The 22,233-nt window shown below is 68.2% G+C and overlaps 1 protein-coding gene across 1 annotated transcript; it reads right to left on the reverse strand.

Moving 5' to 3' along the window:
* Positions 1-1,187: 1,187 nt before the first annotated feature.
* TMEM143 (transmembrane protein 143) lies at positions 1,188-21,052 on the reverse strand. Its single transcript, XM_069777788.1, has 7 exons — positions 20,841-21,052; positions 16,846-16,950; positions 13,346-13,543; positions 12,402-12,532; positions 9,143-9,422; positions 6,313-6,478; positions 1,188-1,354 (listed from the first exon to the last, which is right to left on the reverse strand). The coding sequence occupies exons 1-7, from the start codon at positions 21,018-21,020 to the stop codon at positions 1,188-1,190; spliced, it is 1,227 nt and encodes a 408-aa protein (XP_069633889.1). The 5' UTR covers positions 21,021-21,052.
* Positions 21,053-22,233: the final 1,181 nt, after the last annotated feature.

Here is a 22,233-nt window from a genome sequence, read left to right on the forward strand (position 1 = left end):
GGGTCAGGGGTCGGGGGTCGCCCCGTCTCCCCGTGGGTAATGGGGTCAGGGGTCAGGGGTCGCCCCGTCCCCCCACGGGTAGTAGGGTCGGGGGTCAAGGTCAGGGGTCGGGGCTCACCCCGTGTCCCCGTGGATGTCAGGGTCAGGGGTCAGGGGTCACCCCGTGTCCCCGTAGGTAATAGGGTCAGGGGTCAGGGGTCACCCCGTCTCCCCGTGGGTAATAGGGTCAGGGGTCACCCCGAGTTCCTGTGGGTAGGGGGGTCAGGGGTCGGGGGTCACCCCGTGTCCCCACGGGTAATAGGGTCAGGGGTCAGGGGTCACCCTGTGTCCCCATGGGTAATAATAGGGTCAGGGGTCAGGGGTCACCCCGTCTCCCCGTGGGTAATGGGGTCAGGGGTCGCCCCGTCCCCCCACGGGTAGTAGGGTCGGGGGTCAAGGTCAGGGGTCGGGCCTCACCCCGTGTCCCCGTGGATGTCAGGGTCAGGGGTCAGGGGTCACCCCGTGTCCCCGTGGGTAATAGGGTCAGGGGTCGCCCCGAGTTCCTGTGGGTAGGGGGGTCAGGGGTTGGGGGTCACCCCGTGTCCCCACGGGTAATAGGGTCAGGGGTCGCCCCGAGTTCCTGTGGGTAGGGGGGTCAGGGGTCGGGGGTCACCCTGTCTCCCCGTGGGTAATAGGGTCAGGGGTCGGGGGTCACCCCGTGTCCCCACGGGTAATAGGGTCAGGGGTCAGGGGTCACCCTGTGTCCCCACGGGTAATAATAGGGTCAGGGGTCGGGGGTCACCCTGTCTCCCCGTGGGTAATAGGGTCAGGGGTCGGGGGTCACCCCGTGTCCCCACGGGTAATAGGGTCAGGGGTCAGGGGTCACCCTGTGTCCCCACGGGTAATAATAGGGTCAGGGGTCGGGGGTCACCCCGTGTCCCCACGGGTAATAGGGTCAGGGGTCAGGGGTCACCCCGTGTCCCCGTGGGTAATAGGGTCAGGGGTCGGGGGTCACCCCATCTCCCCGTGGGTAATGGGGTCAGGGGTCGGGGGTCGCCCCGTCTCCCCGTGGGTAATGGGGTCAGGGGTCGCCCCGTCCCCCCACGGGTAGTAGGGTCGGGGGTCAAGGTCAGGGGTCGGGCCTCACCCCGTGTCCCCGTGGATGCCAGGGTCAGGGGTCAGGGGTCCGGGCCAGGGCCCCCCTCTCTTTATTGCCCCCCCGCTGCTCGTCGTCCGCCGGGGTCGGGGGTCCCGGCGCCCCCCAGCCCCCGCAGGCGGCGCAGGGCTCGCCGCGCCGGGAAGGCCAAGGGCAGCCCCAAGCGGCGCCGCAGCCAGGCCTCCACCTCCGCCTGCAGCCGGGCCTCCGCCTGCGCGCCTGGGGGGCACCGCGGGCGTCGGGGGGCGCCCCGCACCCTGCCGGCCCCCCCGGGGAGCCCACGGCCCACCTGGCAGCCCCGGGACCCCCCAAACCCACTGGGACCCCCCGAACCCCCCAGGGACCCCCCAGCGCCCCCCCGAACCCCCCAGGACCCACTGGGACCCCCCCAAACCCACCAGGGACCCCCCAGCGCCCACCTGGGACCCCCCGAACCCACCAGGGACCCCCCAGGGACCCCCCAGGACCCACTGGGACCCCCCGAACCCCCCAGGGACCCCCCAGGGACCCCCCAGGACCCACTGGGACCCCCCCAAACCCACCAGGGACCCCCCAGCGCCCACCTGGGACCCCCCGAACCCCCCAGGACCCCCCAGCGCCCACCTGGGACCCCCCAGGACCCACTGGGACCCCCCCAAACCCACCAGGGACCCCCCAGCACCCACCAAGGACCCCCCAGGACCCAACTGGGACCCCCCAGCGCCCACCTGGGACCCCCCCAACCCACCAGGGACCCCCCAGGGACCCCCCAGGACCCACTGGGACCCCCCGAACCCCCCAGGGACCCCCCAGGGACCCCCCAGGACCCACTGGGACCCCCCCAAACCCACCAGGGACCCCCCAGCGCCCACCTGGGACCCCCCGAACCCACCAGGGACCCCCCAGGGACCCCCCAGGACCCACTGGGACCCCCCGAACCCCCCAGGGACCCCCCAGGGACCCCCCAGGACCCACTGGGACCCCCCGAACCCCCCAGGGACCCCCCAGGGACCCCCCAGGACCCACTGGGACCCCCCGAACCCCCCAGGGACCCCCCAGCGCCCACCTGGGACCCCCCGAACCCACCAGGGACCCCCCAGGGACCCCCCAGGACCCACTGGGACCCCCCCAAACCCACCAGGGACCCCCCAGGGACCCCCCAGCACCCACTGGGACCCCCCCAAACCCACCAGGGACCCCCCAGGACCCACTGGGACCCCCCCAAACCCACCAAGGACCCCCCAGCGCCCACCTGGGACCCCCCAAACCCACCAGGGACCCCCCAGCACCCACCAAGGACCCCCCGAACCCACCAGGGACCCCCCAGCACCCACCAAGGACCCCCCAGGACCCCCCAGGACCCACTGGGACCCCCCAGGACCCACCTGGGACCCCCCGAACCCACCAGGGAGCCCCCCAAACCCCCCAGGGATCCCCCAGCACCCACTGGGACCCCCCAAACCCACTGGGACCCCCCGAACCCCCCAGGGACCCCCCAGGGCCCCCCAGGGACCCCCCCGGGACCCCCCAGGACCCACTGGGACCCCCCGAACCCCCCAGGACCCCCCAGCGCCCACCTGGGACCCCCCAGGACCCACTGGGACCCCCCGAACCCCCCAGGGACCCCCCAGCGCCCACCTGGGACCCCCCGAACCCCCCAGGGACCCCCCCGGCGCCCACCTGGGACCCCCCGAACCCACCAGGGACCCCCCCGGGACCCCCCAGGACCCACTGGGACCCCCCCAAACCCACCAGGGACCCCCCAGGACCCACTGGGACCCCCCGAACCCACCAGGGACCCCCCAGGGACCCCCCAGGACCCACTGGGACCCCCCGAACCCACCAGGGACCCCCCAGCGCCCACCTGGGACCCCCCGAACCCCCCAGGGACCCCCCAGCGCCCACCTGGGACCCCCCGAACCCCCCAGGGACCCCCCCGGCGCCCACCTGGGACCCCCCGAACCCACCAGGGACCCCCCAGGGACCCCCCAGGACCCACTGGGACCCCCCGAACCCCCCAGGGACCCCCCAGGGACCCCCCAGGACCCACTGGGACCCCCCCCAAACCCACCAGGGACCCCCCAGGACCCACTGGGACCCCCCGAACCCCCCAGGGACCCCCCAGGGACCCCCCAGGACCCACTGGGACCCCCCCAAACCCACCAGGGACCCCCCAGGACCCACTGGGACCCCCCGAACCCACCAGGGACCCCCCAGGGACCCCCCAGGACCCACTGGGACCCCCCCAAACCCACCAGGGACCCCCCAGGACCCACCTGGGACCCCCCGAACCCACCAGGGACCCCCCCGGGACCCCCCAGGACCCACTGGGACCCCCCCAAACCCACCAGGGACCCCCCAGCGCCCACCTGGGACCCCCCGAACCCCCCAGGGACCCCCCAGCGCCCACCTGGGACCCCCCGAACCCACCAGGACCCACTGGGACCCCCCCAAACCCACCAGGGACCCCCCAGCGCCCACCTGGGACCCCCCAAACCCCCCAGGGACCCCCCAGGACCCCCCAGGACCCACTGGGACCCCCCGAACCCCCCAGGGACCCCCCAGCGCCCACCTGGGACCCCCCCGGGACCCCCCAGGACCCACTGGGACCCCCCGAACCCCCCAGGGACCCCCCAGCGCCCACCTGGGACCCCCCGAACCCCCCAGGGACCCCCCAGCGCCCACCTGGGACCACCCGAACCCCCCAGGGACCCCCCAGGACCCACTGGGACCCCCCCAAACCCACCAGGGACCCCCCAGGACCCACTGGGACCCCCCCAAACCCACCAGGGACCCCCCAGGACCCACCTAGGACCCCCCGAACCCACCAGGGAGCCCCCCAAACCCCCCAGGGATCCCCCAGCACCCACTGGGACCCCCCGAACCCCCCAGGGACCCCCCCGGGACCCCCCAGGACCCACTGGGACCCCCCGAACCCCCCAAGGACCCCCCAGCACCCACCTGGGACCCCCCGAACCCCCAAGGGACCCCCCAGGACCCCCCAGGACCCACTGGGACCCCCCGAACCCCCCAGGGACCCCCCAGCGCCCACCTGGGACCCCCCGAACCCCCCAGGGACCCCCCAGGGACCCCCCAGGACCCACTGGGACCCCCCGAACCCCCCAGGGACCCCCCAGCGCCCACCTGGGACCCCCCGAACCCACCAGGGACCCCCCAGGGACCCCCCAGGACCCACTGGGACCCCCCGAACCCCCCAGGGACCCCCCAGCGCCCACCTGGGACCCCCCGAACCCCCCAGGGACCCCCCAGGGACCCCCCAGGACCCACTGGGACCCCCCGAACCCCCCAGGGACCCCCCCGGACCCACTGGGACCCCCCCAAACCCACCAGGGACCCCCCAGCACCCACCAAGGACCCCCCCGGACCCACTGGGACCCCCCGAACCCCCCAGGGACCCCCCAGGACCCACTGGGACCCCCCGAACGCCCCAGGGACCCCCCCGGACCCACTGGGACCCCCCGAACCCACCAGGGACCCCCCAGCGCCCACCTGGGACCCCCCGAACCCACCAGGGACCCCCCAGGGACCCCCCAGGACCCACTGGGACCCCCCAAACCCCCCAGGGACCCCCCAGCACCCACTGGGACCCCCCGAACCCACCAGGGTCCCCCCAGGGCCCCCCAGGGACCCCCCAGCACCCACTGGGACCCCCCGAACCCCCCAGGGACCCCCCAGGGACCCCCCAGGACCCACTGGGACCCCCCGAACCCCCCAGGGACCCCCCAGCGCCCACCTGGGACCCCCCGAACCCCCCAGGGACCCCCCAGGGACCCCCCAAACCCACTGGGACCCCCCCAAACCTACCAGGGACCCCCCAGCGCCCACCTGGGACCCCCCGAACCCACCAGGGACCCCCCCGGGACCCCCCAGGACCCACTGGGACCCCCCGAACCCACCAGGGACCCCCCAGGGACCCCCCAGGACCCACTGGGACCCCCCCAAACCCACCAGGGACCCCCCAGGGCCCCCCAGGGACCCCCCAGGACCCACTGGGACCCCCCGAACCCCCCAGGGACCCCCCAGCGCCCACCTGGGACCCCCCGAACCCCCCAGGGACCCCCCAGCGCCCACCTGGGACCCCCCGAACCCACCAGGGACCCCCCAGGGACCCCCCAGGACCCACTGGACCCCCCCAAACCCACCAGGGACCCCCCAGGGCCCCCAGGGACCCCCCAGGACCCACTGGGACCCCCCGAACCCCCCAGGGACCCCCCAGCGCCCACCTGGGACCCCCCGAACCCCCCAGGGACCCCCCAGCGCCCACCTGGGACCCCCCGAACCCACCAGGGACCCCCCAGGGACCCCCCAGGACCCACTGGGACCCCCCCAAACCCACCAGGGACCCCCCAGGGCCCCCCAGGGACCCCCCAGGACCCACTGGGACCCCCCGAACCCCCCAGGGACCCCCCAGCGCCCACCTGGGACCCCCCGAACCCCCCAGGGACCCCCCAGCGCCCACCTGGGACCCCCCGAACCCACCAGGGACCCCCCAGGGACCCCCCAGGACCCACTGGGACCCCCCGAACCCCCCAGGGACCCCCCAGCGCCCACCTGGGACCCCCCGAACCCCCCAGGGACCCCCCAGGGACCCCCCAGGACCCACTGGGACCCCCCCAAACCCCCCAGGGACCCCCCAGCGCCCACCTGGGACCCCCCGAACCCACCAGGGACCCCCCAGGACCCCCCAGGGACCCCCCAGGACCCACTGGGACCCCCCCCAAACCCACCAGGGACCCCCCCGGACCCACTGGGACCCCCCAAACCCACCAGGGACCCCCCAGCGCCCACCTGGGACCCCCCAGGACCCACTGGGACCCCCCCAAACCCACCAAGGACCCCCCAGCGCCCACCAGGGACCCCCCAGGACCCACCTGGGACCCCCCAAACCCACCAGGGACCCCCCAGGGCCCCCCAGGGACCCCCCAGGACCCACTGGGACCCCCCCAAACCCACCAAGGACCCCCCAGCGCCCACCTGGGACCCCCCAAACCCACCAGGGACCCCCCAGGACCCACCAAGGATGCCCCAGGACCCCCCAGGGACCCCCCAGGACCCCTCCAAACCCACTAAGGACCCCCCAGGACCCCCCAGGACCCCCCAGGGACCCCCCAGGACCCCTCCAAACCCACCAAGGACCCCCCAGGACCCCCCAGGGACCCCCCAGGACCCCCCCGCACCGTGGCAGCGGGGCAGGAAGGTGTGGGCCAGCAGCGCTTCCTTGGTGGCCTCATCCTGCGCCCGCCGGGTCAGGGCGGCCACCAGTTCCCCGTGCTGCGCCGTGCCGCGCCGGTACCGGCTGCGCGCCAGCTCCAGCGCCGCCGCCTCGCGCCGCCGGGCGAACGCCTGCGGCGGGGGACACGGAAACACGCGCGTGTGCGAGCCTCGCACGGACCCGTGTGCCCTCGCACGCCCTCGCGCCGTCCGCGCGTGGACTCGCGTGCACCTCACACGGACCCACGTGCCCTCGCACGCCCTTGCACCGGCCTCGTGTGGCCTCACGTGGACTCCTGTGCACCTCACATGGACCCACGTGCTCTCACACGCACCTTGCACGACCTCACACGCCCTCGCACCGGCCTCGTGTGGACTCACATGGACTCACATGGACCCATGTGCCCTCACACGTGCCTTGCACACCCTCACACCAGCCTCATGTGGACTCACGTGCACCTCGCACGGACCCACGTGCCCTCGCACGCCCTCGCATCGGCCTCACGTGGACTCACATGCACCTCACATGGACCCATGTGTCCTCACACGTGCCTTGCACGCCCTCACATCAGCCTCACGTGGACTCACGTGCACCTCGCACGGACCCACGTGCCCTCGCACGCCCTCGCACCGGCCTCACGTGGACTCACATGCACCTCACATGGACCCATGTGTCCTCACACGTGCCTTGCACGCCCTCACATCAGCCTCACGTGGACTCACGTGCACCTCGCACGGACCCACGTGCCCTCGCACGCCCTTGCACCGGCCTCGTGTGGCCTCACGTGGACTCCTGTGCACCTCACATGGACCCACGTGCTCTCACACGCACCTTGCACGACCTCACACGCCCTCGCACCGGCCTCGTGTGGACTCACATGGACTCACATGGACCCATGTGCCCTCACACGTGTCTCGCACACCCTCGCACCAGCCTCATGTGGACTCACGTGCACCTCACACGGACCCACATGCCCTTGCACAGCTTTGCACTGGCCTCACGTGCGCCTTGCACGGACCCACGTGCCCTCACACACCCTCGCACCGGCCTCGTGTGGCCTCACGTGGATTCACGTGCAGCTCACACGGACCCACGTGCCCTCGCACACCCTTGCACCGGCCTCGTGTGGGCTCACGTGGACTCACGTGCAGCTCACACGGACCCACGTGCCCTCGCACGCCCTTGCACCAGCCTCACGTGCCCTCACGTGCCCTCACATGCGCCCCCCTGACATCCGTGCCCCCCCCCAAACCTCCCAGGTCCCCCCAAAACCCCTGGATCCCCCCAAAACCCCTCTCTGCTCCCCCCAAAACCCCCTGTGACCCCCCCCAAACCCCCCCTCTGCCCCCCCAAAACCCCCTGGCTCCCCCCAAAACCCCCCTCTGCCCCCCCAAAACCCCCTGGATTCCCCCCAAAACCCCCTGTGACCCCCCAAAACCCCCTGTGATCCCCCAAAACCCCCTGGGTCCCACCCAAAACCCCCCTCTGTCCCCCCAACCCCCCTGGATTCCCCCCCAAAACCCCCCTCTGCCCCCCCAAAACCCCCTGGGTCCCCCCCAAAACCCCTCTGTGACCCCCCCAACCCCCCTGGATTCCCCCCAAAACCCCCCTCTGCCCCCCCAAAACCCCCCTTCTGACCCCCCAAACCCCCCATAACCCCCCAAAACCCCCCTGTGACCCCCCAAAACCCCCCTCTGCTCCCCCAAAACCCCCTGGGTCCCCCCCAAAACCCCTCTGTGACCCCCCCAACCCCCCTGGATTCCCCCCAAAACCCCCCTCTGCCCCCCCAAAACCCCCTGTGACCCCCCAAACCCCCCCTTCTGCCCCCCCAAACCCCCCATAACCCCCCAAAACCCCCCTTCTGACCCCCCAAACCCCCATAACCCCCCAAAACCCCCTGTGACCCCCCAAACCCCCCCTCTGCCCCCCAAAACCCCCCCTCTGACCCCCCAAACCCCCCATAACCCCCCAAAACCCCCCTGTGACCCCCCAAAACCCCCCTCTGCTCCCCCAAAACCCCCTGGGTCCCCCCCAAAACCCCTCTGTGACCCCCCCAACCCCCCTGGATTCCCCCCAAAACCCCCCTCTGCCCCCCAAAACCCCCTGTGACCCCCCAAACCCCCCCTTCTGCCCCCCCAAACCCCCCATAACCCTCCAAAACCCCCCTTCTGACCCCCCAAACCCCCCATAACCCCCCAAAACCCCCCTTCTGACCCCCCAAAACCCCCCTCTGCCCCCCAAAACCCCCCTTCTGACCCCCCAAACCCCCCATAACCCCCCAAACCCCCCCTGTGACCCCCCAAAACCCCCATCTGCTCCCCCAAAACCCCCTGTGATCCCCCCAAACCCCCCTCTGCCCCCCCCAAAACCCCCCTCTGTCCCCCCAACCCCCCTGGATTCCCCCCCAAAACCCCCCTCTGCCCCCCCAAAACCCCCTGTGACCCCCCAACCCCCCCCTTCTGCCCCCCAACCCCCCCATAACCCCCCAAAACCCCCCTTCTGACCCCCCAAACCCCCATAACCCCCCAAAACCCCCTGTGACCCCCCAAACCCCCCCTCTGCCCCCCAAAACCCCCCTTCTGACCCCCCAAACCCCCCATAACCCCCCAAAACCCCCCTGTGACCCCCCAAAACCCCCCTCTGCTCCCCCAAAACCCCCTGGGTCCCCCCCAAAACCCCTCTGTGACCCCCCCAACCCCCCTGGATTCCCCCAAAACCCCCCTCTGCCCCCCAAAACCCCCTGTGACCCCCCAAAACCCCCCCGTAACCCCCCCCAACCCCCCAATTCCCCCCACCTTGGCTCCGCGGAAGGCGACAACGGCCCCCAGCCCCAGGAGGAGGCCGGTGGCCCCCACCTTGAGGTCGGCCATCAGCCCCAGCCCCAGGTTGAGGAAGAGGAAGATGCCCCACGCCGCCAGCCCCAGGTGCAGGCGGGCGCGCGTCAACCCGGGGGTCCGCACTCGCCCCCTCCCCAGCAGCAGCTCCAGGGCTTCCAGCGGAACCTCCCGGAAAGCCGCCAGCTCCAGCCCCGCGCCACGCGGACGGGCGACCACCACCACCCGACGGAAATATCGCCTGCCCGGGGTGGGGGGGGGGGACACACACCCCAAAAATGGCACCACGGGACATGGGGTACCCGAAGATGCAAAACACAGAGACCCCCCCGAGTCCCGAAACCCAGAGACCCCCGAGCCCCAGAATGTGGGGACCCCAAAGCTGTGATACCCAGAGACCCCCGAGCCCCAAAACCCAGAGACCCCCAAGCCCTGGAACCCAGAGACCCCTGAGCCCCAAAACCCAGAGACCCCCAACCCCGGAACACAGAGACCCCCGAGCCCCGAAACCCAGAGACCCCCGAGCCCCAAAAACCAAAGACCCTCAAGCCCTGGAACATGGGGACCCCAAAGCTGCAAAACCCAGAGACCCCCAAGCCCCAAGACAGGGGGACCCCTGAGCCCTGGAACATGGGGACCCTGAGCCCCAAAACCCAGAGACCCCCGAGCCCCAAAACCCAGAGACCCCCACGCCCCGGAACATGGGGGCCCCAAAGCCACGAAACCCAGAGACCCCCGAGCCCCAAAACCCAGAGACCCCCAAGCCCTGGAACCCAGAGACCCCTGAGCCTCAAAACCCAGAGACCCCCAACCCTGGAACACGGGGACCCCAAAGCTGTGAAACCCAGAGACCCCTGAGCCCCAAAACCCAGAGACCCCCGAGCCCCAGAACTTGGGGACCCCCCAACCACGGAACACGGGGAACCCCAAGACGCGAAACACAGAGACCCCCCGAGTCCCGGAACACAGAGACCCCTGAGCCCCGGAACGTGGGGACCCCAAAACTGCAAAACCCAGAGACCCCTGAGCCCCAGAATGTGGGGACCCCCAAGCCCTGAAATGGGGAGACCCCAAAGCCGTGAAACCCGGAGACCCCTGAGCCCCAAAACCCAGAGACCCCTGAGCCCCAAAACCCAGAGACCCCCGAGCCCCAGAATGTGGGGACCCCAAAGCTGTGATACCCAGAGACCCCCGAGCCCCAAAACCCAGAGACCCCCAAGCCCTGGAACCCAGAGACCCCTGAGCCCCAAAACCCAGAGACCCCCAACCCCGGAACACAGAGACCCCCGAGCCCCGAAACCCAGAGACCCCCGAGCCCCAAAAACCAAAGACCCTCAAGCCCTGGAACATGGGGACCCCAAAGCTGCGAAACCCAGAGACCCCCAAGCCCCAAGACATGGGGACCCCTGAGCCCTGGAACATGGGGACCCTGAGCCCCAAAATCCAGAGACCCCCGAGCCCCAAAACCCAGAGACCCCCAAGCCCCGGAACATGGGGGCCCCAAAGCCACGAAACCCAGAGACCCCCGAGCCCCAAAACCCAGAGACCCCCAAGCCCTGGAACCCAGAGACCCCTGAGCCCAAAACCCAGAGACCCCCAAGCCCTGGAACCCAGAGACCCCTGAGCCCCAAAACCCAGAGACCCCCAACCCTGGAACACGGGGACCCCAAAGCTGTGAAACCCAGAGACCCCTGAGCCCCAAAACCCAGAGACCCCCGAGCCCCAGAACTTGGGGACCCCCCAACCACGGAACACGGGGAACCCCAAGATGCGAAACACAGAGACCCCCCCGAGTCCCGGAACACAGAGACCCTGAGCCCCGGAACGTGGGGACCCCCTAACCCCGGAACACGGGGACCCCAAAGCTGTGAAACCCAGAGACCCCCAAGCCCCAAAACCCAGAGACCCCTGAGCCCCGAAACCCAGAGACCCCCGAGCCCCAGAATGTGGGGACCCCAAAGCTGTGAAACCCAGAGACCCCCGAGCCCCAAAACCCAGAGACCCCCAAGCCCTGGAACCCAGAGACCCCTGAGCCCCAAAACCCAGAGACCCCCAACCCCGGAACATGGGGACCCCAAAGCTGTGAAACCCAGAGACCCCTGAGCCCCAAAACCCAGAGACCCCTGAGCCCCGGAACGTGGGGACCCCAAAGCTGCAAAACCCAGAGACCCCTGAGCCCCAGAATGTGGAGACCCCAAAGCCATGAAACCCAGAGACCCTGAGCCCCAAAAACCAGAGACCCTCAAGCCCTGGAACATGGGGACCCCAAAGCTGTGAAACCCAGAGACCCCTGAGCCCCAAAACCCAGAGACCCCCAAGCCCTGAAACATGGGGACCCCCCAACCCAGGAACATGGAGACCCCGAAGCTGCGAAACCCAGAGACCCCCGAGCCCCAAAACCCAGAGACCCCTGAGCCCCAGAACACAGAGACCCCAGAGCCCTGGAACATGGGGACCCCCAAGTCCTGAAACAGGGAGACCCCAAAGCTGTGAAACCCAGAGACCCCCGAGCCCTGAAACATGGGGACCCCCGAGCCCCAAAACCCAGAGACCCCCAAGCTCTGAAACATGGGGACCCCCCAACCCAGGAACATGGAGACCCCGAAGCTGTGAAACCCAGAGACCCCTGAGCCCCGGAACACGGGGACCCCCAAACAAGGTGTGGACCCCAAACTCTGAAGCGTGGCACGCCCAAAGCCCAGCACCCCAAACCCCAGCACCCCCAAACCCCAGCACCCCCAAAATCCAGCACCCCAAACCCTTGGCACCCCATATCCCAGCACCCCAAAACCCAGCACCCCCAAATCCCAGCACCCCCAAAATCCAGCACCCCCAAAATGCAGCACCCCAAACCTGGCACCCCATATCCCAGCACCCCCAAACTCCAGCACCCCCAAACTCCAGCACCCCCAAAATCCAGCACCCCAAACCTCAGCACCCCAAACTCCAGCACCCCAAAACCTGGCACCCCCAAATCCAGCACCCTCAAAAGCCAGCACCCCCAAACCCCAGCACCCCCAAAATCCAGCACCCCAAACCTCAGCACCCCATATCCCAGCACCCCCCTATGAGACCCCCCCCACTATGGGTCGCCCCCCCCATACCCCCGCCGTCCTTCTGCCCCCCCCTCACTCTGGACCCCCCCAACCCCCTTAGAGCCCCCCCCCCAGCCCCATACCCCCCCTTATAGCCCCCCCCCCCCCAATTCTGCCCCACTGGCCTGTGGGGGGCCGGGGGGGGGCGGCTGTAGGGCCAGCGCCGGGGAGGGGGGGGGGCGTCGGGCAGGGGTCCCACCCGCTGCCCCAGTGCCCAAAACTGGATCTCCTCGTACTCCTCCAGCTTCACCGACACCTGCGGGGGGGGGACACGGGATTTTGGGGAGGGGGGGGTATGGGGGGGCTGGGAGGGGGGTTTGGGGGGGCTCTGGGGGGCTGGGAGGGGGGTAGAGGGGGCTATGGGGGGGTATGGGGGCTGGGGGGGCTGGGAGGGGGCTGGGATGGGACTGGGGAGGCTCGGGGGGGCTGGGAGGGGGGTTTGGGGGGGCTCGGGGGGGCTGGGATGGGGCTGGGAGGGGCGTTTGGGGGGGGAGTTGGGGGCTGGGAATGGGATGGGAGTGGGGCTGGGGGGGCTATGGGGGGGTATGGGGGGTGGGGGGGGCTGGGATGGGGCTGGAGGGGCTATGGGGGGGCCTGGGAGGGGGTTTTGGGGGGGTTCTGGGGGGCTGGGATGGGGCTGTGGGGGCTGTGGGGGGCTGTGGGGGGGCTATGGGGGGTGGAGGGGCTGGGATGGGACTGGGAGGGGGGTTTGGGGGGGCTCTGGGGGGCTGTGAGGGGCCATAGGGGGCTTTGGGGGGCTATGGGGGGGTTGGGGGGCTGGGGCTATAGGGGACTTGGGGGGGTTTGGGGGGGCTCTGGGGGTGCTGGGGGGGGGCTGGGGGTTTTAGGATGGGGCTGGGAGGGGGGTTTGGGGGGCTCTGGGGGCTGTGAGGGGCGATGGAGGGGCTATGGGGGGGGTCTCTGGAGGGGCTATGGGTGCCCATGTTGCTCAGGGTGGGGGTCCATGCAGGGTAACCCCCCTCCCCAGCACCCCATAAGTGGGTGCTACCCCCCTGGCAACCAAAAGACCCCCCCCACCCATAGACACCCCCCCCCCCCCAGCACCCACCTGCACCTCGTCCAGCGGGTGCTGCACCAGGAGGGCGAAGGCGATGGCGGCCTCGGGCAACCGCTGGAAATTGGCTTCGGCCAGTAACCGGGCCAGGGTGGCCACCACCCTTCTCTCCCGACGACCCCCCCCCGGGGACCCCCCCGGCACCCCGGGGTCCCCTGTGTCTCGGTCAGGGTCGATGGGGCCGTACAAGGCCTGGGGGGGGGGGGGGGGGGGAAGGGGGGGTGAGGGAGGGGTGCTGGGGTCAGAGCACCCAGTGACTCCCAGTACCGACCCGGAGCACCCAGTATTGCCCCATAGCACCCAGTACCACCCAGTACCACCCCATAGTACCCAGTACTGCCCCAGAGCATCCAGTGACTCCCAGTACCGACCCAGAGCACCCAGTGACTCCCAGTGCCGCCCCAGAGCACCCAGTGACTCCCAGTGCTGCCCCAGAGCACCCAGTGACTCCCAGTGCCGCCCCAGAGCACCCAGTATTGCCCCATAGCACCCAGTACCACCCAGTACCACCCCATAGCACCCAGTACCGACCCAGAGCACCCAGTGACTCCCAGTGCTGCCCCAGAGCATCCAGTGACTCCCAGTACTACCCCAGAGCACCCAGTATTGCCCCATAGCACCCAGTACCACCCAGTACCACCCCAGAGCACCCAGTACTGCCCCAGAGCACCCAGTGACTCCCAGTACCAACCCAGAGCACCCAGTGACTCCCAGTACTGACCCATAGCACCCAGTGACTCCCAGTGCTGCCCCAGAGCATCCAGTACCACCCCATAGCACCCAGTACCACCCCATAGCACCCAGTGACTCCCAGTACCACCCCAGAGAACCCAGTGCTGCCCCATAGCACCCAGTACCACCCAGTACCGACACGGAGCACCCAGTGACTCCCAGTACCACCCCATAGCACCCAGTACCACCCCATAGCACCCAGTGACTCCCAGTGCCACCCCAGAGAACCCAGTGCCACCCCATAGGACCCAGTGACTCCCAGTACCGACCCAGAGCACCCAGTGACTCCCAGTGCCGCCCCAGAGCACCCACAGCACCCTCAGGTGCAGGGGCAGGCAGTGGTAGTGGGGGTGCTGGTGGGTTTTGGGGTGCAGGACCTGCAGATTTTGGGGTGCTGGTGGGTTTTGGGGTCCAGAGTGGGTTTTGGGGAGCAGAACCTGCAGATTTTGGGGTCCAGAGTGGGTTTTGGGGCGCAGGACCTGCAGGTTTCGGGGTGCTGGTGGGATTTGGGGTCCAGAGTGGGTTTTGGGGTGCAGAACCTGCAGATTTTGGGGTGCTGGTGGGTTTTGGGGTGCAGGACCTGCAGATTTTGGGGTGCAGGTCGGGTTTTGGGGCGCAGGACCTGCAGATTTCGGGGTGCAGGTCAGGTTTTGGGGTGCTGGTGGGTTTTGAGGTCCAGAACCTGCAGATTTTGGGGTGCTGGTGGGTTTTGGGGTCCAGAGTGGGTTTTGGGGTGCAGGACCTGCAGATTTTGGGGTGCTGGTGGGTTTTGGGGTCCAGAGTGGGTTTTGGGGTGCAGAACCTGCAGATTTTGGGGTCCAGAGTGGGTTTTGGGGCGCAGGACCTGCAGGTTTCGGGGTGCTGGTGGGATTTGGGGTGCAGAGTGGGTTTTGGGGTGCAGAACCTGCAGATTTTGGGGTCCAGAGTGGGTTTTGGGGTGCAGGACCTGCAGATTTTGGGGTGCAGGTCGGGTTTTGGGGCGCAGGACCTGCAGATTTCGGGGTGCAGGTCAGGTTTTGGGGTGCTGGTGGGTTTTGAGGTCCAGAACCTGCAGATTTTGGGGTGCTCGTGGGTTTTTGGGGTGCGGAACCTGCAGATTTTGGGGTTCAGGTCAGGTTTTGCGGTGCAGGTTGGTTCTTGGGGTGCAGGACCTGCAGATTTTGGGGTGCAGGTCGGGTTTTGGGGCACAGGACCTGCAGATTTTGGGGTGCTGGTGGGTTTGGGGGTGCGGGACCTGCAGATTTTGGGGTGCTGGTGGGTTTTGGGGCGCCGGACCTGCAGATTTTGGGGTTTTGGGGCGCCGGACCTGCAGATTTTGGGGTGCAGGTCGGGTTTTGGGGCGCAGGACCTGCAGATTTTGGGGTGCTGGTGGGTTTTGGGGCACGGGACCTGCAGATTTTTGGGTGCTGGTGGGTTTTGGGGTGCGGGACCTGCAGATTTTTGGGTTTTGGGGCGCCGGACCTGCAGATTTTGGGGTGCAGGTCAGGTTTTGGGGCGCAGGACCTGCAGATTTTTGGGTGCTGGTGGGTTTTGGGGTGTGGGACCTGCAGATTTTTGGGTTTTGGGGCGCCGGACCTGCAGATTTTGGGGTGCAGGTCGGGTTTTGGGGCGCAGGACCTGCAGATTTTGGGGTGCTGGTGGGTTTTGGGGCACGGGACCTGCAGATTTTTGGGTGCTGGTGGGTTTGGGGGTGCGGGACCTGCAGATTTTTGGGGTTTGGGGCGCCGGACCTGCAGATTTTGGGGTGCAGGTCAGGTTTTGGGGCGCAGGACCTGCAGATTTTTGGGTGCTGGTGGGTTTTGGGGTGCGGGACCTGCAGATTTTTGGGTTTTGGGGCGCCGGACCTGCACATTTTGGGGTGCAGGTCAGGTTTTGGGGCGCAGGACCTGCAGATTTTTGGGTGCTGGTGGGTTTGGGGGTGCGGGACCTGCAGATTTTGGGGTGCTGGTGGGTTTTGGGGCGCCGGACCTGCAGATTTTGGGGTTTTGGGGCGCCGGACCTGCAGATTTTGGGGTGCAGGTCGGGTTTTGGGGCGCAGGACCTGCAGATTTTGGGGTGCTGGTGGGTTTTGGGGCACGGGACCTGCAGATTTTTGGGTGCTGGTGGGTTTGGGGGTGCGGGACCTGCAGATTTTTGGGTTTTGGGGCGCCGGACCTGCAGATTTTGGGGTGCAGGTCAGGTTTTGGGGCGCAGGACCTGCAGATTTTTGGGTGCTGGTGGGTTTTGGGGTGCGGGACCTGCAGATTTTGGGGTTTTGGGGCGCCGGACCTGCAGATTTTGGGGTGCAGGTCAGGTTTTGGGGCGCAGGACCTGCAGATTTTTGGGTGCTGGTGGGTTTTGGGGTGCGGGACCTGCAGATTTTTGGGTGCAGGTCAGGTTTTGGGGCGCAGGACCTGCAGATTTTTGGGTGCTGGTGGGTTTTGGGGTGTGGGACCTGCAGATTTTTGGGTTTTGGGGCGCCGGACCTGCAGATTTTGGGGTGCAGGTCGGGTTTTGGGGCGCCGGACCTGCAGATTTTGGGGTGCTGGTGGGTTTTGGGGCGCAGGACCTGCAGATTTTTGGGTGCTGGTGGGTTTTGGGGTGCGGGACCTGCAGATTTTGGGGTTTTGGGGCGCCGGACCTGCAGATTTTGGGGTGCAGGTCAGGTTTTGGGGCGCAGGACCTGCAGATTTTGGGGTGCTGGTGGGTTTTGGGGTGCAGAACCTGCAGATTTCGGGGTGCTGTTGGGTTTTGGGGTGCCGCTGGGTTTTGGGGCGCAGGACCTGGAGGTGGAGGTGCAGGCGGTGGTAGCGGGGGTGCAGCGCTTGGTCGAGGCGGGAGGCGAAGGCCAGGAAGGCGGCGCGGGAACTGCCCGACGGGTGGAACTCCTGGGGGGACAGGGGGGTCACGGGGGGACCTTGGGGACACTGGGGACATCGGGGACACTGGGGACATTGGGGGACACTGGGGACACTGGGGACACTGGGGGACATTGGGGACATTGGGGTCTTTGGGGACATTGGGGACATGAAGGACATTGGGGTCATGGAGGACATTGGGGACACTGGGGACATTTGGGACATTGGGGACATTGGGGGACACTGGGGACACTGGGGACACTGGGGACATTGGGGGACACTGGGGACACTGGGGACACTGGGGACATTGGGGACATTGGGGTCTTTGGGGACATTGGGGACATGAAGGACATTGGGGTCATGGAGGACATTGGGGACACTGGGGACATTTGGAACATTGGGGACATTGGGGGACACTGGGGACACTGGGGACACTGGGGACATTGGGGGACACTGGGGACACTGGGGACACTGGGGGACATTGGGGGACACTGGGGTCTTTGGGGACATTGGGGACATGAAGGACATTGGGGTCATGGAGGACATTGGGACATTGGGGACACTGGGGACATTTGGGACATTGGGGACATTGGGGACACTGGGGACATTGGGGACACTGGGGACACTGGGGACGTTGGGGTCTTTGGGGACATTGGGGTCATGGAGGACATTGGGATCATGGAGGACATTGGGGACATTTGGGTCATGGGGGTCATTGGGGACATTGGGGACACTGGGGATGTTGGGGTCTTTGGGGACATTGGGGACATGGGGGTCATGGAGGACATTGGGGACACTGGGGGACACTGGGGACATTGGGGACATTGGGGTCTTTGGGGACATTGGGGTCATGGAGGACATTGGGATCATGGAGGACATTGGGGACATTGGGGTCATGGGGGTCACTGGGGACATTGGGGACACTGGGGACATTGGGGTGTTTGGGGACATTGGGGTCATGGGGTCATTGGGGACATTGGGGACACTGGGGTCTTCGGGGACATTGGGGTCATGGAGGACATTGGGGACATTTGGGTCATGGGGTCATTTGGGACACCGGGGGACATTGGGGACACTGGGGACGTTGGGGTCTTTGAGGACATTGGGGTCATTGGGGACATTGGGGTTATGGGGGTCATTGGGGACACTGGGGGACACTGGGGGACGTTGGGGGACACTGGGGACATTGGGGACACTGGGGACATTGGGGACATTGGGGTCTTTGGGGACATTGGGGTCATGGAGGACATTGGGGACATTTGGGTCATGGGGGTCATTGGGGACACTGGGGACACTGGGGACGTTGGGGTCTTTGGGGACATTGGGGACATTTGGGTCATGGGGGTCATTGGGGACACTGGGGACACTGGGGACACTGGGGACGTTGGGGTCTTTGGGGACATTGGGGACATGGGGGTCATGGAGGACATTGGGGACACTGGGGACATTGGGGTCATTGGGGTCTTTGGGGACATTGGGGACATGAAGGACATTGGGATCATGGAGGACATTGGGGACATTGGGGTCATGGGGGTCACTGGGGACATTGGGGACACTGGGGACATTGGGGTGTTTGGGGACATTGGGGTCATGGGGTCATTGGGGACATTGGGGACACTGGGGTCTTTGGGGACATTGGGGTCATGGAGGACCTTGGGGACATTTGGGTCATGGGGGTCATTGGGGACACTGGGGGACACTGGGGACACTGGGGTCATTGGGGTCATGGGGTCATTGGGGACACTGGGGACACTGGGGGACGTTGGGGGACACTGGGGACACTGAGGACATTGGGGACATTGGGGACATGGGGGACACTGGGGTCATTGGGGTCATGGAGGACATTTGGGTCATGGGGGTCATTGGGGACATTGGGAACACTGGGGACACTGGGGTCATGGGGGTCATGGAGGACATTGGGGACATTTGGGACATTGGGGGACACTGGGGTCTTTGGGGTCGTTGGGGACATTGGGGTCATTGGGGACACGAAGGACATTGGGGTCATTGAGGACATTGGGGACATTGGGGTCATGGAGCTCATGGTCACGGCCATGTCCCTGTCCCCCCATGTCCCCCACCATCCCCGCGTCCCTGTCCCCGTGTCCCCCCAATATCCTCGTGTCCCCCCCGTCCCCGTGTCCCCCAATGTCCCCATGTCCCCCACATCCCTGTCCCCATGTCCCCCCGTGTCCCCCCACTCCCCACTGTTCCCTCCATGTCCCCCCAATGTCCCCAGGTTCCTGTCCCCCCGTGTCCCCCCATGTCCCCCAACATCCCCATGTCCCCCCATGTCCCTGTGTCCCCCCAATGTCCCCATGTCCCACGTTCCTGTCCCCCCATGTCCCCCCAATGTCCCCATGTCCCCGTGTCCCCCCCATGTCCCCAAATGACCCCCATGTCCCCATGTCCCCCCAATGTCCCATGTCCCCCAATGACCCCCCATGTCCCCGTGTCCCCCCATGTCCCCCTGTGCCCCAATGACCCCCCATGTCCCCCCACATCCCCCTGTCCCCCCCATGTCCCCACATCCCCCCACGTCCCCCCACGTCCCCCCATGTCCCCAATGTCCCCATGCCCCCCATTATGTCCCCACGTCCCCCCATGTCCCCCCATGTCCCCCAATGACCCCCCAATGTCCCCATGTCCCCCACCTCCCTGTCCCCCCATGTCCCCCCATGTCCCTGTCCCCTGCGTCCCCCCAATGTCCCACGTCCCCCAATGACCCCCCATGTCCCCCATGTCCCTGTCCCCTGTGTCCCCCCATGTCCCCCAATGACCCCCCAATGTCCCATGTCCCCGTGTCCCCCCCATGTCCCCATGTCCCCCAATGACCCCCCATGTCCCCCCAATGTCCCACATGTCCCTGTCCCTGTATCCCCCCATGTCCCCCAATGACCCCCCAATGTCCCATGTCCCCGTGTCCCCCCATGTCCCCGTGTCCCCCAATGACCCCCCATGTCCCCCCATGTCCCTGTCCCCTGCGTCCCCCCAATGTCCCATGTCCCCGTGTCCCCCCCATGTCCCCCAATGACCCCCAATGTCCCCATGTCCCCCCGTGTCCTCTAATGACCCCCCAATGTCCCCATGTCCCCCATCTCCCTGTCCCCCCATGTCCCCCCATGTCCCCTGTCCCCCAATGACCCCCCAATGTCCCATGTCCCCGTGTCCCCCCATGTCCCCGTGTCCCCCAATGACCCCCCATGTCCCCCCATGTCCCTGTCCCCTGCGTCCCCCCAATGTCCCACGTCCCCCAATGACCCCCCATGTCCCCCCAATGTCCCACATGTCCCTGTCCCTGTATCCCCCCATGTCCCCCAATGACCCCCCAATGTCCCATGTCCCCGTGTCCCCCCATGTCCCCGTGTCCCCCAATGACCCCCCATGTCCCCCCATGTCCCTGTCCCCTGCGTCCCCCCAATGTCCCATGTCCCCGTGTCCCCCCCATGTCCCCCAATGACCCCCAATGTCCCCATGTCCCCCCGTGTCCTCTAATGACCCCCCAATGTCCCCATGTCCCCCATCTCCCTGTCCCCCCATGTCCCCCCATGTCCCCTGTCCCCCAATGACCCCCCAATGTCCCATGTCCCCGTGTCCCCCCATGTCCCCATGTCCCCCAATGACCCCCCATGTCCCCCCATGTCCCTGTCCCCTGTGTCCCCCCATGTCCCCCAATGACCCCCCAATGTCCCATGTCCCCGTGTCCCCCCATGTCTCCGTGTCCCCCAATGACCCCCCAATGTCCCCATGTCCCCCACCTCCCTGTCCCCCCATGTCCCCCCCATGTCCCTGTCCCCTGCGTCCCCCCAATGTCCCATGTCCCCCAATGACCCCCAATGACCCCCCCATCCCCCCCATGTCCCCACGTCCCCCCACGTCCCCCCGTGTCCCCCCATGTGTCCCCCCCCCGGCGCCGTCACCGTCAGCAGCAGATGCTGCAGCTGCTCCCGGGAGAGGGGGACGAAGGTGTCCCGAAATTCCCGCTCCCACCCCGGCGGCACCTCGGGGGGACGACGGCTGCGACGTCCCTGCGCCCGCGCCTCCGCCACCGCCGCCAGCAGCGACGCCATCGGCGACGGCGCTGACGTCGCCGATGACATCGACGGCGCCGATGACGGCGACGGCGAGGCCGCCGCCGCCGAGGTCACCGGCCGCGAGGTCGCCGGCGTCGCCGTCGCCGTCACCGGCGAAGCCGCCGTCGCCGGCGGCGTCGAGGTCGCCGGCGTCGCCGTCGCCGATGAGGTCACCGATGAGGTCACCGATGAGGACACCGGCGTCGAGGCCGCCGGCGCGGAGGCGACGGCCGCCCGGGCGGCGCGGAGCAGCAGCAGCATCCTCCTGCCGGCACACGGGGGGGGGCTGGGGCGCGGCAGCGGGCGGAGGGCGGGTCCGGCGCCACGCCCGAAGGCCGCGCCCGGAGGCGACGCCCGCCACGCGGCAGGGCGGGGCCGCGCTGCGGCGGCGGCGCGGGGGAAGCTTCGCGGCGCGGGCGTGGGCGGGCACGGGGGGGAGGCGGGGGCAAGGCGGGTGCAATGGGAGCACTGGGAGCACTGGGTGGAAGGCGGCGGCGTGCACTGGGAGCACTGGGAGCACTGGGTGCACTGGGCGCAAGGCGGGGTGCACTGGGAGCACTGGGAGCACTGGGTGCAAGGCGGGGTGCAGAAAGCGCAATGCGGTGGCATGCAATGGGAGCACTGGGTGCAGGGCAGGTTGCACTGGGAGCACTGGGAGCACTAGGTGGAATGCAGTGGCATGCACTGGGTGCACTGGGTGCACTGGGTGCAATGCAGGGTGCAGAAAGCCTAATGCGGCAGCATGCACTGGGAGCACTGGGTGCACTGGGCGCAAGGTGGGGTGCACTGGGAGCACTGGGTGCACTGGGTGCACTGGGTGCAAGGCAGGGTGCACTGGGTGCACTGGGTGCAATGCGGGGTGCAGAAAGTGCAATGCAGCAGCATGCACTGGGTGCACTGGGTGCAAGGCGGGGTGCACTGGGAGCACTGGGAGCACTGGGTGCAAGGCGGGGTGCAGAAAGTGCAATGCAGCAGCATGCACTGGGTGCACTGGGTGCAAGGTGGGGTGCACTGGGAGCACTGGGTGCACTGGGTGCAAGGCGGGGTGCACTGGGAGCACTGGGAGCACTGGGTGCAAGGCGGGGTGCAGAAAGCGCAATGCAGCAGCATGCACTGGGTGCACTGGGTGCAAGGCGGGGTGCACTGGGTGCACTGGGAGCACTGGGTGCAATGCGGGGTGCAGAAAGTGCAATGCAGCAGCATGCACTGGGTGCACTGGGTGCAAGGCGGGGTGCACTGG

This window comes from Haliaeetus albicilla, unplaced genomic scaffold (assembly GCF_947461875.1).
Source record: "Haliaeetus albicilla unplaced genomic scaffold, bHalAlb1.1 scaffold_167, whole genome shotgun sequence".
NCBI classification, from domain to species: domain Eukaryota; kingdom Metazoa; phylum Chordata; class Aves; order Accipitriformes; family Accipitridae; genus Haliaeetus; species Haliaeetus albicilla.

Excerpts from the sequence above, each read along its gene's own strand:
- TMEM143 (XM_069777788.1), bottom strand. The coding sequence starts at position 21,020 with ATGTCATCGGCGACGTCAGCGCCGTCGCCGATGGCGTCGCTGCTGGCG. Across the intron at positions 16,951-20,840 it reads TGCAGCATCTGCTGCTGACG|GAGTTCCACCCGTCGGGCAG; the intron begins GTGACGGCGCCG and ends CTGTCCCCCCAG. Across the intron at positions 9,423-12,401 it reads CCCCCCCCGGCCCCCCACAG|GCGATATTTCCGTCGGGTGG; the intron begins GCCAGTGGGGCA and ends CACCCCGGGCAG.